Source organism: Microcaecilia unicolor, chromosome 1, assembly GCF_901765095.1.
Source record: "Microcaecilia unicolor chromosome 1, aMicUni1.1, whole genome shotgun sequence".
Classification (NCBI taxonomy): Eukaryota; Metazoa; Chordata; class Amphibia; order Gymnophiona; family Siphonopidae; genus Microcaecilia; species Microcaecilia unicolor.
In genome coordinates this window covers 534,417,306-534,430,986 of record NC_044031.1, presented here as the reverse complement: position 1 = coordinate 534,430,986, position 13,681 = coordinate 534,417,306, and the positions used below count along the sequence as shown (strand labels likewise).

General features: G+C 41.2%; 1 protein-coding gene across 2 annotated transcripts in view; it reads right to left on the bottom strand.

The window, feature by feature from the left end:
- SLC7A13 (solute carrier family 7 member 13) overlaps positions 1-13,681 on the bottom strand; it is a 109,297-nt gene that overhangs the window by 59,063 nt on the left and 36,553 nt on the right. For both annotated transcript variants that reach the window (XM_030216319.1, XM_030216311.1), the window contains 2 exons: positions 8,094-8,219; positions 377-521 (listed from right to left, as the gene is read on the bottom strand). In XM_030216319.1, the coding sequence (XP_030072179.1) occupies positions 377-521; positions 8,094-8,219 (271 nt within the window). The remainder of the gene's footprint in view (positions 1-376; positions 522-8,093; positions 8,220-13,681) is intronic.

Sequence of the window (13,681 nt, the reverse complement as noted above, 5' to 3'; positions counted from 1 at the left end):
GGTGAGACTAGGGACTGCAGCGGCGGAGGTGCGATGGGGGACAGCAGTGGCAGGGGGAGCGATGGGGGGAGGAGGCGGGGCGGCCTTGCCCCGGGCCCAGCCTAGTCTCTCAGCGGCCCTGGGTAGAAGTTATGCTCAGCACACATCTATGGAGATACCAATTTATAGAGTTGTCCCCTCAATGCCTTTGGAAATATCTTTATCACCTAAGGCCATTATCACAGTTATAGAAATGAATTTTACTGATCCACGTGGACTTTATTACCTTCAGAATATAGAAAAATGAATGCAATAGTCTTTCTCTTAACATAGTTTCATGTTTTACTAGATAAAATCAGTCTCTATGGTATTCGATCTATTACTCATATGTACACACCTCTCAGGATTCTTTATTTCCTCGGTGACAAAATTCAGTGTGTCCCATCCAGAGTAGGAGAAGAGGGCAGAATACAGAGCAAGCGCTATCGATCCTGCATTAGTTGTTGAACTTTCAAATGGAGATGTTAGATTTTCTGTTTCTCCTGGGAAAATATGTTTAAACCAGTCATTTATTTTGTTTCAGCAGTCTTTTGTACGATTGCTTTGAAAATTAGAAAGTGTAAAGGCCCAGAAACACCCAGAAAGCAAGATTAGAATGAAGAGTTTACAAAGAACACATTTTTATACATTTTTCTTTCCCTCTCTTTATTCTCAGGGAGGGGAAAACATTGCATTTTGCATCTTGTTACTGTTAGTAACTGTTTTCCATAACCAGTGCCTAAGAAAAAGCAGACCACTCAGTATCTCTGAATCTTATCAATCACAGGTCACATATTCATTGATAGGTCTCCCCTGTTTTCAGCCAGAATCATCATTATTCTATTATTATTATTCTAATAACAAAGCAGCTAATTGTGGTGGGGTTGCTAGCAAGCTCAACAAAGATGGCAACCTAGAGCTGAAGCTCCAGAAAACCAAGCAGCATATTTTACTTGGGTAAATGAACCAATTTCCTTTGGTCTTCAATCCTGAGGTCTTACTTAAAGAACTGCTGAAAGAAAATGTGGTGGTGAAAGTCGGAGATCATGCTGAAATGTTACAGGCTATGTAGCACTTGACAAAGTCAGCGAAGATCCTTGAATCTCAAATAGAAGGTATGAATAATCAGTCAAGGCATAATAACGTCTGCATAATGGGAGTTTCTGAAGGAAAAGAAGGTACAGAACTGATTGCTTTTTTTGTAGCAATGGCTCACACAGATGCTTAATGAAATCTTTGAGACCCCCTTTTGAAATCAAGAGGGTGCATAGAACCCCCTTGTAACAAGACCCTACTGCTAAGTTTCCAAAACTCACCAAAACCTTACTGTACCCACATCATATCATGTGTACAGCGCTGTGCACATCTAGTAGCGCTATAGAAATGATTTTTAGTAGTAGTAATATAGTGGTGTACAGTGGGGGACAGTGTGTTTTGGGTGGGTTTTGGAGAGCTCAGGAAACAAGATAAGGGAGGAAAGGTGAGATATGCACCTGGGAACATTTTCATGAAGTGCACAGAAATGCCCTCTAAGATGCCCCATTGCTCTCCTGGGATGTCTGGGAGACCAGTCTACTAAAAATGTTGGCTCCTCCTACATCCCAATGGCATGAATCTCTATGTTTTGCGTTTATTCATTTTTTTAAAAATGGACCAAAAAACAAAACACCCAAAGCACAAAACCTTGTTCAAAACAGTATTTTTGAAAACAAGATAGACAGTTTTCTTTTTTTTTTTGAAAATGACCTTATTTCCTATTTGAATTTTGGACATTTTGTGCAAAACGTCCAAAGTCGGATTTAAATGTCATATCGAAAATGCCCCTCCATGCCTTCTGTTCTTTTGAGTAGCAACCCGCATTATGGAACTCCTCCCTTTGATCTATAATATCGACTTGTGTTCCTAACTCTACTGGAACTATTAAATCTTTCCGCAAGCCTTGGTACTCAGGAGATCTTAGAAACCTCAAACGGTAGGTTTGTTAGTTTGAGCGCCAGTGGCACATACTAATCTTCCCTTAGACTGCTTTCAGTATTTGTCTTTTCTTTCTTAAGTCTGCCATCTAAGACAGCAATATGATACTAACCATCAGCAATAAGCAATAAGCTACTAACCATCCCAAACAATATTGAACAGCTCTTCAATATTGTTTCTCATTTGGCATCTGTCAGTCCTCAGTTCTTTTATCCAAACTCTCTTTCAGCTTCCAATTTTGCAACCTACTTTTCCTATAAAATCACTCTTTTATGTTCCTCATTCCTCCCTCAGCCCCTTTTCTCCCCTCCTCCCTGCCCTGACATAGACCTTCCTTCGTCTTCCACCCATTTTTTCCCCATTCCTGGGCCCAGTTTAACCTTCCTTCTCTCACTGTCTTGGAAAAGATGTTTTTATTCATGGGTAAAACCACCTGTCATCTTGACTTGATCCCATCCCCTTGACTAAGTATCAGTTCCATGGGTTCGTTTCCACTTATTCTGCCTATGGTTACTAACAGCCTTTTCTCTGGAATGGTACTCCTTGCCTGGAAATCTGCCTTGGTCAGACCATTTCTTAAGACGTCTTCTCTGGATCCTTGACTCTCAACTATCATTCATTCCATATTTCCACTACAATGAAGATGTGTTTTCAATCACTCCATCTTATTCGCTCTTTTAGGCCATACCTGGATGAGGTCTCCTGTGTCACTTTTCTCTACTCTTTGGTATCTTTGTGTCTTGATTACTGTAACATAGTTCACTCTGGCCTCCCTAAAGTTTCCCTTAAAAGTCAAAGCATGGCTATCTTCTGGATAAGTTTCCAATTCAGTTGGTTGGTAATCTTCTAGTATAGAAAAGGACATTCGGATCCTGTAGTATAGAAAAGGACATTCGGGTGTTGTGATAATGCATGTACTGAAGGCTTTTGCCTTGAGTAGAATTTCCTAAATATTTCTCTGTGTGTTATCTGAGTGTTCTACCTCCTTGACTTGAGGGCTAAGATTAGATAACTGTCCTAAGGTTGCTGTTTCCTTATTTAGTTGTTTTCCCTGAATTGTATAAATCTTTAGGAATGTTAACTATAATTTCTGTTGCAAATGATTACTTGTATATTTGTTAAAAATGTAATAAAAAGAAAATTACAAAAAAGCCCTATAGCTATCTGTCTGGCATTTCACACTCATAGTTCTGATCATGTCTCACCCCTTCTGGCCCACCATTACTGGCTCCCTATTTTGTATACACTTTAAGATCCTTACCTTGGTTCATAAAGTTCTGTATACTGGGAACCCATCTTGCCTGTCTGCTCTAGGTTCCTGTGCTCAGCCCTAACCTTTTGCTTGAGTCTTCTTCCCCACCTCCCCGTTCAATGCTTGCTTCTCGAGGCTACTCGAGAATTGGCTTTTTCTGTGCTGCCCACATTTTTTGGAATACCCTTTCTATTCATCTTCATGGTGTGTAATCCCACTCCCTTTTCGAGCCCTTCTCAAGACTTATCTATTTTCTCATACCTTTCCCTCCCTGGCCACCATGTGATGTTGCCTAGCTACCTGCTCTGAAACAGACATATCTCTACTTTCTACTCTTTGGTCTCCCTGGCCTTATGGTTTTTGGAGTTCTTTTCTTCTTGTCTTATTGTTTTGCTTTTATTGTACTAAACTAAATCTCTATGCAGACAGAAGTCAGATTCTTTGTACAGATGATGCTATAGCTTGTCAGTTCCGGAAGTATTATCTCAATTTGTATGCTAAGGAAATTTTACCTTCTTCTGATGTTATATCACCTTTCCTTGCCAATTTGCACAGGCCAGTTTTCTATGAAGCACAAAATGCTAGTTTGGATTATGAGATTACTGAAGGAGAAATTAAGTAGGCTTTAGCGACTTTGCAATTAGACAGTGTCCCTGGTCTTGATGGTTTTTCTGTTGAATACTATACAGCCTTCATGGACTTACTAATCCTCACATTGTCCTTTATCAGGAATATCTCATGGCTTAACATCCCTTAGGAACTTTTGAGGAAGTTAAAATAAGGGTTATGTCTAAGACAGTTACTGGCCTACATCCTTGATCAATGTGAATACTAAGATTCTGGTTTCCTGGTTCAGATAATAGAATGGTTTGGGATTCGTATGAATTTTATTCAGACAGTTAAATTATTACATATATATCAGGTGACCGAAGCTCAAATGTAGGTAAATTCAGCACTTGTTTTGCAAAGAGGTACCAGACAGGGATGCCCTCTAGCTTCCCTATTATTCTAAAACCTTTAGCCCTGGCCATAATGCAGTTACAAATTATTTAAGGAGTGAAATACAAATCTGTTGAGCTCTCTATTTATACAGATATCATCCTGTTCTATTGGACTGTGGATTCTACTCCCAAGTTATTAGATGTTATTGAAGGTTTTTCCAGTATCTCAGGGATAAGATCAATTGATCCAAATGTGAAGCACTCCTGTTAAAAAAAAGTATGTTCATCAGGTTGATCTTGTTCCCTATGATTTTGTTGCAAAACTGATATAGAAAGTATTTAGAAACCTGGTATGGATAAGTACATAAGTAATGCCACACTGGGAAAAGACAAAGGGTCCATCGAGCCCAGCATCCTGTCCACGACAGCGGCCAATCCAGGCCAAGGGCACCTGATAAGCTTCCCAAACGTACAAACATTCTATACATGTTATTCCTGGAATTGTGGATTTTTCCCAAGTCCATTTAGTAGTGGTTTATGGATATACATATGAAGACACATTTCAGAAAAATATAACTTATATGCAAGAATTAGTGCCTGATTTGGTAGCCTGCTGGTCTCTGTTATATCTAAAATGGTAGGATTGCCTGAATGTAATAAGAAAAAAGGTTATTGCTCTTAAACTCATTTATGTTTTAAGCATGCTCCCACTTCCCATCCCTACTGATTTTTATCGTCAAATTAATAGAACCCTTGTTAAATATTTCATGGGGGGAGCCACCAAGAATAGTTCTTTGGAATCTTAAGCTTCCTAAAGCTATAGGAGAAGTTAACTTCCTAGACTTTGCCAAATATGATTTTTGTTGAAAGAGGGTAGATTTTGGGTTAAACTGCTGTTAGTCGAGGATAGGCCCTTCTGTCTGTCTTTGGAAGAAGTGACAAATGCTCTCTTTCCCCTTAAATTACCTCTGACAGCTAATGTTCGAGAGAAACATCAGATTATGCTCTTAATAGTGGCTACCAATTTAGAATATAAATAATTAACTTGATCATGAGGAACCTTTCTCTTTTAACAAGTTAATGCCTCTCCAGAATAAGGCTAAGTACGTTGTGTACATCTGCTATACTAAAATTGCAGTTAAAAGTTTAAAATTAGTCCAGAATATGGCTGTTTGACTGATATTTTCATCTGGCAAATATGATTCTGCTTTGTTGTTGTTGGGGAAGCTACATTGGCTCCCCATATTTGCCCGATCAAAATTTAAGCTTTGTACTCTGATTTTTAAGATAATGTATGGTTATGCACCATTTTATTTGACAGATCGGTTACCTTTCTTCATACATAAGCTAGAACTAAAACCTGTAATCAAATGTTATTCGTTCTCCTTCTACTAGACAAATTTTTAAATGAGGGAAGTTTGATTCCTCTCTTCATTATCAAATATCTTCCGTATGGAATATGCTACCTCTACAGCTTCGAGTCTTGACAAACTACTTTACTTTTGAAAGGCTATTAAGACATTTCTATGTACAGAATCAATTTGATTAGATTGTTACTTGTGTAATTTTTGGCTACTATGTTGGAATTTGCTGTGAACCATCCGTGGTATTTACTGAATAAAAGCAGCGTATAACATAACATAAATAAAATGGTAATTTATTTGAGATTATGGCAGGGTTCAGATATCTCAACTGCAAAAGGCAGGCATAATTATTTCACATACAATAGACAGGGGCAGAACAGCCAAATAACAGTCTCATAGAACCCAGTGTCTCATGATTCCGAAAGAACCCTGAAGTAGAGGTTTGCAAGCCAAAAAGTCATAGACCTCATTGGCGACTCATTTCATAAGAACTAGATCGACTCTTAGCTTGCCTTGCCTCCTCACTGGTCTACAATGACTTAGTGCTATAAACTTATCCTTGCTTTACTACTTTAATATATTTTATATTACTTTTTGTATTCTCCATATTCTGTTTTCATTACAACAGGAAATATAAAGCTAAGTGGCATTAAGCTATAATGCTATGAGAGAGCAATGTTAAGTTATGTTGCTTGGAAGTTAAGCTGTTTTAAAGTAATGAAAATAGAATATGGAGAATACAAAAAGTTGATTTTCAGCACCGATATCTGCGCGTATCCATTTACGGCAATGAAAACCTGGTGTAAATCTCAGCACATAGATTGAGGAGCACTGGGTCATATTCTGTGACTAGGTGCCTAACTTTTAGAATGCCCATGAAACACCCATTTCCCTACCCATAACCACACTCCTTTTTGCCTCCACACATTAGAAGTTCAGCACACATCATTACAGAATACGCTTAGCGAGTTGTGCGCCTAAATTCTAATCAGTGCCAATTAGTGCTCATTATTGCTTGTTAAGTGCTGTTATCAGCGCATATTAGCTTGTTAAGCCAACTAAGTTACATTGAGTGTTATAGAATCTGCGCCAATTTTGACGCTTAAATCTAAACGCACTATATAGGATCTGAGGGATGATGGCCTCCCCCCATATCCCCCCATTTACCATAAGGCTTTCCTCTTATTGCACCTTGTTTTGGACTTAAGGTGTGTTAAATGCAAAAATTTACTTAACTTTAATAAACATCCTCCTTAGGGACTGAATTTTCTTTTTTTAAGATATCTCTTAGAAGCCTACAAATTGGAAGGGAAGGGAGATACAGGAGAAAACCTAGATGAGCAGCACAAATTTGCAGCACTAGGCATCTAACTTAGGGCTCCTTTTACTAAAGAGTGTTAAGCCCTAACGCGCAGTTAACACATGAGAAAATGCTTACTGTAAAATGCGCTAAAGTGTGCTAAGCACGTTAACTATTTTTTTTAAAACATTTTTGTGGAGGAGCTAACCTGTAATGATTAGTGTGCACTAAGCAGATAAAACAGATTTAACATAGGAGCTCCTATTGCCTTCTAAATGGGAGGTGGTAAGTGCTTCTTTGTTAACCTTAGCATGTAGCGTGTGTGTTAATAGCTTTATTAGTGCATGCCCTGCATAAAAATATTTAAAAAACAAAAAAGAATCTGCTGTGTTAAATCTGGGTTTGGCAAGCGGGAAGCTTCTGGAATTTGAAACCTATTGACTTTATCAAGATGTTTATTTCTTGTTTGTATTATATTTAAATTACTAATAAAAAATGCTAAGCCCAGATTTCAGTGCATTTTAGTAGAAGAGTCCCCTAGTTTCCTGAATCTAGGCAAATAATTTGCAGGTCTCAGTTTAGAGTCATGAAATTTAGATGAATGTTAATCCAGAAGTGTAGAATCAATTCTGCTGAACATTTGCCAAAAAGAAAATTTTCAATATGAACGTTCTGATAAAGGGGCCTTTTGCTAAGGCACGGTAGGCCTAATATGGGCCTACCACGTGGTAAAAGGACACTACCGTGGGACAAGCTGAGGTATCGCACAATAGTTTGGCTGACAGCGTGTGCTACTCTCGCAGTAAAAAATATTTATTATTTTTTGCTGTGGGAGGAGTGTCTGGGGCCAGACAGTAGGCATGCCTGAGCTAATTGGGTAAAATGGTCACATTACCACATGCTACCCGATTAGCACAGGAGTAGTGTGGGAGCCCTTACTGCCTCTTAAATAAGTGGCAGTAAGGGCTCCTTGGGGCAATGCGTGGCCATTAAAAAAATAAACAGATTGTGGCCATTTTTCAGCCAAGCTAGAAAGTGACCAGAGCACACAACAAACCCACGTGCTAATCGCACCACTGGCCATTTTCTAGCACGTCTTGGTAAAAGGACCCCCGAGCATTTCTATGTTCCTGCTAATCTGACTGCTGAAAATGTAGCTTACTATTCTATTTAGTGTATCTATTTGTATTAATGTATTATGAACATCTCGGAGAACAATATACAAGCATGCATTTGCATCTTACCTTGACTTAACTTAAAAAAACCTACTGATATGATCACGATCAGGGCCAAAATTTTTGCATATGTGAAAAGATCCTGTACTCTTGTTCCCCACTTCACATGGACACAGTTTATGAAAGTTAAGGTACCTACAAAAATCAATATGAAGAGATGAGAACATTAATTCATTAACGTCACTTGAAATAAAATTACCACATCATCACCCTGTATTTGTTCACACCAGAGCCTGCAAAGGCCTCTCCAGTACAATGCAAGCCACATTGAGCTTATAAATAGGTGGGAAAATGTGGAATACAAATGTAACAAATAAATAAAATAAATAAAAAGTAAAAGTAAAGTGAGAAAGTAAAATATTGCTTTTTTTTTAAAGGTCCTAAACATTGATGTATCAAATAGCTTTAACTTGTCCCCCTGATAGATCTTAGGGCCCCTTTTACTAAGCCGCGTAGGTGCCTACATGCGCCGAATGTGCGTCAAATTGGAGTTATTGCCCGGTTACCGTGTGGCCCTTGTGGCAACTTCAATTTTGGCGTGCATCCGCTATGCATGTCTGAAAAATACTTTTTATTTTCTGGCGCGTATAACGGATGCACGCCAAGTGGCATTCAACGCGCATAGGTCATTACCGCCCAGATTCTTTACCGCTAGGTCTATGGCTGGAGGTAAAATCTCAGACCCAAAATGGATGTGCGGCAATTTTGATTTTGCTGCACGTCCATTTTCAGCAAAAAAAAAAAAAGAGGCCTTTTTTACAGGCATGCTAAAAAATGGTTCAGCGTGTGCCCAAAACCCATGCCTATATTACCACAAGCCATTTTTCAGCACACCTTTGTAAAAGGATCCCATAATTAGTAGGAAGAATATTCAGCAGTGATGAGCAGCATTTTAAAACCAGCCATGGCAATATCAATTAACTCATAATATTCAACTTTAATGTATGTGTAGTCAGCAGCCCTGAACATGCATACTGGCTGCTGACTGCCCTCGCTACTATACATATAAACTGTCCATGTGCCAGTGGCGTAGCTGTGTGGGGCCACGGGGGCCTGGGCCCTCATAGATTTGGCCCTGGACCACCTACCGACGACCCTCTCGACCCCCCCTCCCGCTGCCAACCCTTCCCCACTGCCGCCGTCGGCTACCTTTGCTGGCGGGGGGACCCCAACCCCCGCCAGCCAAGGTCCTCTTCTTCCAGTGGAAGGCTTCATTCTGTTTCTGTGAGTCTGATGTCCTGCACATTGTACGTGCAGGACATCAGACTCACAGAAACAAAGAAGCTTTGTGCCGGAATAAGAGGACCTTGGCTGGCGGGGTTGGGGTCCCCGCCAGCAAAGGTAGCCGCTGGAGGCAGCGGGGAAGGGTTGGCAGCGGGAGGAGGGGTCGAGAGGGTCGTCGGCAGGGGGGTCAAAGTTGTTGTTGGTGGTGGCAGCAGCAGTGGGTCCAAAATGGTGGTGGGGGGGGGGGCTAAAATGTGCCCCCTCACCTCGGGCTCTGGACCCTGCTCCTGCCGAAGTCTGGCTACGCCCCTGCCATGTGCAGGGGAATTCTATAAAGGGGCAACCATGTGGTGGGTATTCTAAAAAGGAAAGTAGGTGTCTGCTTTCCTTTTTACAATGCTAGTGAACACACTCAAATATGTTTGTGTAATATAGGAACTGCCATAGATCTGGTGTAAATGCTCGCACCTAGATTGCAAAACGAAACAAAAAAATCGCAATAGACACCAAAACACAAATAATTATATCCTATAATTTATGTGTGTAACTGTGCATCCTGCCCATGCTCTGTCTAGAATTCACCCATGTGTTTGTGCATCTTTAAACTACACACCATTGTATTCAGGTGCCAGGTTACAGAATCATGTGCCACCAGAATATTGGCATTTTCATGTGGATGTGTACATATATACACATATATATTGATATTCAGGTCATTTATGTGTATTCATAGTGACATAACAACATAGGAGTCCTTTCATTAAGGTGTGCCGAAAAATGGGCTGCATTGTTGTTGATGTGTGTATTGGACGTGCACAGGTCCATTTTTCAGTGCAACTGCAAAAAAGGCCTTTTTTTTTGGATGAAAATGGACATGCAGCAAAATGAAAATTGGTGTGCGTCCATTTTGGGCCTGAGACCTTACTGCCACCCATTGACTTAGCGGTAAGGTCTCACACGTTAACCAGGCGGTAATCATCAGCGCACGTACAATGCCGACTACTGCCCAGTTAACGCCGTGTGCCGAAAAGTTTCCGGGGCACAGAGTGGGTGCGCTTAAAAAATAAAATTACTGCTCAGGCCATGCAGTAGCCAGGTGGTAGTTCCGAATTCGCATGCATTGGACGCGCATAGGCGCCTATGCGGCTTAGTAAAAGGGCTCTATGCTAAAATAGTAAGAAAAGCTCATAATATAAGTTGCAATATAACACATACATTGTTGATCTTGATCTGTCCTTGCCATTTTCAGGGCATAGACCATAGAAGTTTGCCTGGCAATGGACATACTCCCTAACTAGTAGAGTTACCAGAGTCCACTTCATCCCATCCAGATGTGGCTAGCCATAATCAGGGCACAGACCATATAGGTCTGCCTGGCACTGGCCTTATTTCCCAATTACTGAAGTTATTGCTAAGCAACGCTAAGTTTTGTTTTGCTTCCATTCTCTTTCCGTAAAGGAATCCTTTGAATTCTGTTACTATTTTCATCTCCACCACCTCCCACGGGAGGGCATTCCAGGCATCCACCATCCTTTTTGAGAAAAAAGTACTTCCTGACCCCCCCCCCCCCGCCACCTCAATTCATGATATCCTTAATACTTTAGCAAGTTTTAAATTACGGAAAAACTCAAAAAACACTAAGATGGAGTCAGCAGTCCAGCAGCGAGAGGGGTGCTATCCAGTCTTTTGCATTGAGTGTCACATGTATGATTATCTCCCAATTGGTGAGGTGTCATATGTGTGTGCCCGATGCAAAGAGCTCCTAGCTCTCAGAGAACGTGTCCGTTCTCTTGAGGCTAGATTAGCAGACTTGATGGAGCTGAGGGAGACAGAGAGGTACATAGAGGAGACCTACAGGGATGTTGTAGAGAAGTCCCACCTCCAGTCAGGTAGCCCCTGTGCTACCTTGGAGGAGGGAGGTCTCCTAGAAGGAGAGCATCACCCTGGTGAAGTAGGAAGTACTCCTGTAGCCAGGACCTGCCCACCAGGGGATGTATTATCCTTTCGCACCGAGGATATATCTCCAAATGTTGCCCGGGAGGGAAAGGTTAGGACAGCTGTTGTACTTGGTGATTCGATCATTAGGCATATAGATAGCTGGGTGGCTGGTGGACGTGAGGATCGCCTGGTGACTTGCCTGCCTGGTGCGAAGGTGGCGGACCTCACGCGTCACCTAGATAGGATTTTATATAGTGCTGGGGAGGAGACGGCTGTCTTGGTACATGTGGGTACTAATGACATAGGAAAATGTGGGAGAGAGGTTCTGGAAGCAAAATTTAGGATCTTAGGTAGAAAGCTGAAATCCAGATCCTCCAGGGTAGCATTTTCTGAAATGCTACCTGTGCCACGCGCAGGGCCCAAGAGACAGGCAGAGCTCCAGAGTCTCAATGCGTGGATGAGACGATGGTGCAGGGAGGAGGGCTTTAGATTTGTTAGGAACTGGGCAACATTCTGGGGAAGGGGGAGCCTATTCCGAAAGGATGGGCTCCATCTTAACCAGAGTGGGACCAGGCTGCTGGCATCGGCGTTTAAGAAGGAGATAGAGCAGCTTTTAAACTAGAAATGGGGGGGAAGGCCGACAGTCGCTCAAAAGAGCATGGTTCGGGATAAGGTATCTTTCAAAGATATCACCATAACAGGGAAGATAGAGTATCCTGATAGTGAGGTTGCAAAAGAGATTGTAGTAGATCGGGTATCTTTAAATAACAATAAAAATCAGACAAAAGATTGCCAATTAATACTGTCAAGTACTAAGCATGATGTACTTAGGAACAACAAACATAGTTTGAAATGTCTATATGCGAATGCCAGGAGCCTAAGAAATAAGATGGGGGAGTTGGAATATATTGCACTAAATGAAAAATTAGATATAATAGGCATCTCTGAGACCTGGTGGAAGGAGGATAACCAGTGGGACACTGTCATACCGGGGTACAAATTATATCGTAGTGATAGGGTGAATCGGATTGGTGGAGGGGTAGCATTGTATATTAACGAGAGCCTTGAATCAAATAGATTGAAAATTCTGCAGGAAACAAAACACTCCTTGGAATCACTGTGGATTGAAATTCCATGTGCAAAGGGGAAAAGGATAGTGATAGGAGTGTACTACCGTCCGCCTGGCCAGGACGAACAGACGGATGCGGAAATGTTAAAGGAAATCAGGGACGCAAACAAACTGGGCAACACAATAATAATGGGGATTTCAATTACCCGCATATAGACTGGGTTAATGTAACATCTGTACACGCAAGGGACATAAGATTTCTTGATGAAATCAAGGACAGCTTCATGGAACAGCTAGTTCAGGAGCCGACAAGAGAAGGAAAAATACTAGACTTAGTCCTTAGTGGTGCTCATGATCTAGTGCAGGGGGTAACGATACGAGGGCCGCTTGATAACAGTGATCATAATATGATCGGTTTTGATATTGGCATTGAAGGAAGTGAAACTAGGAAATCAAGTACGCTAGCGTTTAACTATAGAAAAGGTGATTACGACAAAATGAGAAAAATGGTGAAAAAAAGACTGAAAGGAGCAGCTCGCAGAGTAAAAAACTTGCATCAGGCGTGGATGCTGTTTAAAAACACCATCCTGGAGGTTCAGGACAAATATATTCCACGTATTAGAAAAAAGGGAAAAAAGACTAAACGTCAGCCGGCGTGGCTAAACAGTAAGATAAAGGAAATCATTAGAGCCAAAAAACAATCCTTCAGAAAGTGGAGAAGAGAACCAACTGAAAGTAACAGGATAGATCATAAGGAATGCCAAGCCAAATGCAAAGCGGAGATAAGGAGGGCAAAAAAGGACTTTGAGAAGAAATTAGCGTTGGAAGCAAAAATACATAGTAAAAACTTTTTTAGATACATTAAAAGCAGGAAACCGGCCAAAGAGTCGGTTGGGCCGCTGGACGAAAATGGTGTTAAAGGGGCGATCAAGGAGGACAAAGCCGTAGCGGAGAAATTAAATGAATTCTTTGCTTCGGTCTTCACCGAGGAGGATTTGGGGGGGACACCGGTGCCGGAAAGAATATTTGAAGCGGGGGAGTCGGAGAAACTAAACAAATTCTCTGTAACCTTGGAGGATGTAATGGGTCAGTTCAGCAAGCTGAAGAGTAGTAAATCACCGGGACCTGATGGTATTCATCCCAGAGTATTAATAGAACTAAAAAATGAACTTGCGGAGCTACTGTTAGAAATATGCAATCTGTCCCTAAAATCGAGTGTAGTACCGGAAGACTGGAGGGTAGCCAATGTTACTCCGATTTTTAAGAAGGGTTCCAGAGGAGATCTGGGAAATTATAGACCGGTGAGTCTGACGTCGGTGCCGGGCAAGATGGTGGAGGCTATTATTAAGAATAAAATTGCAGAGCA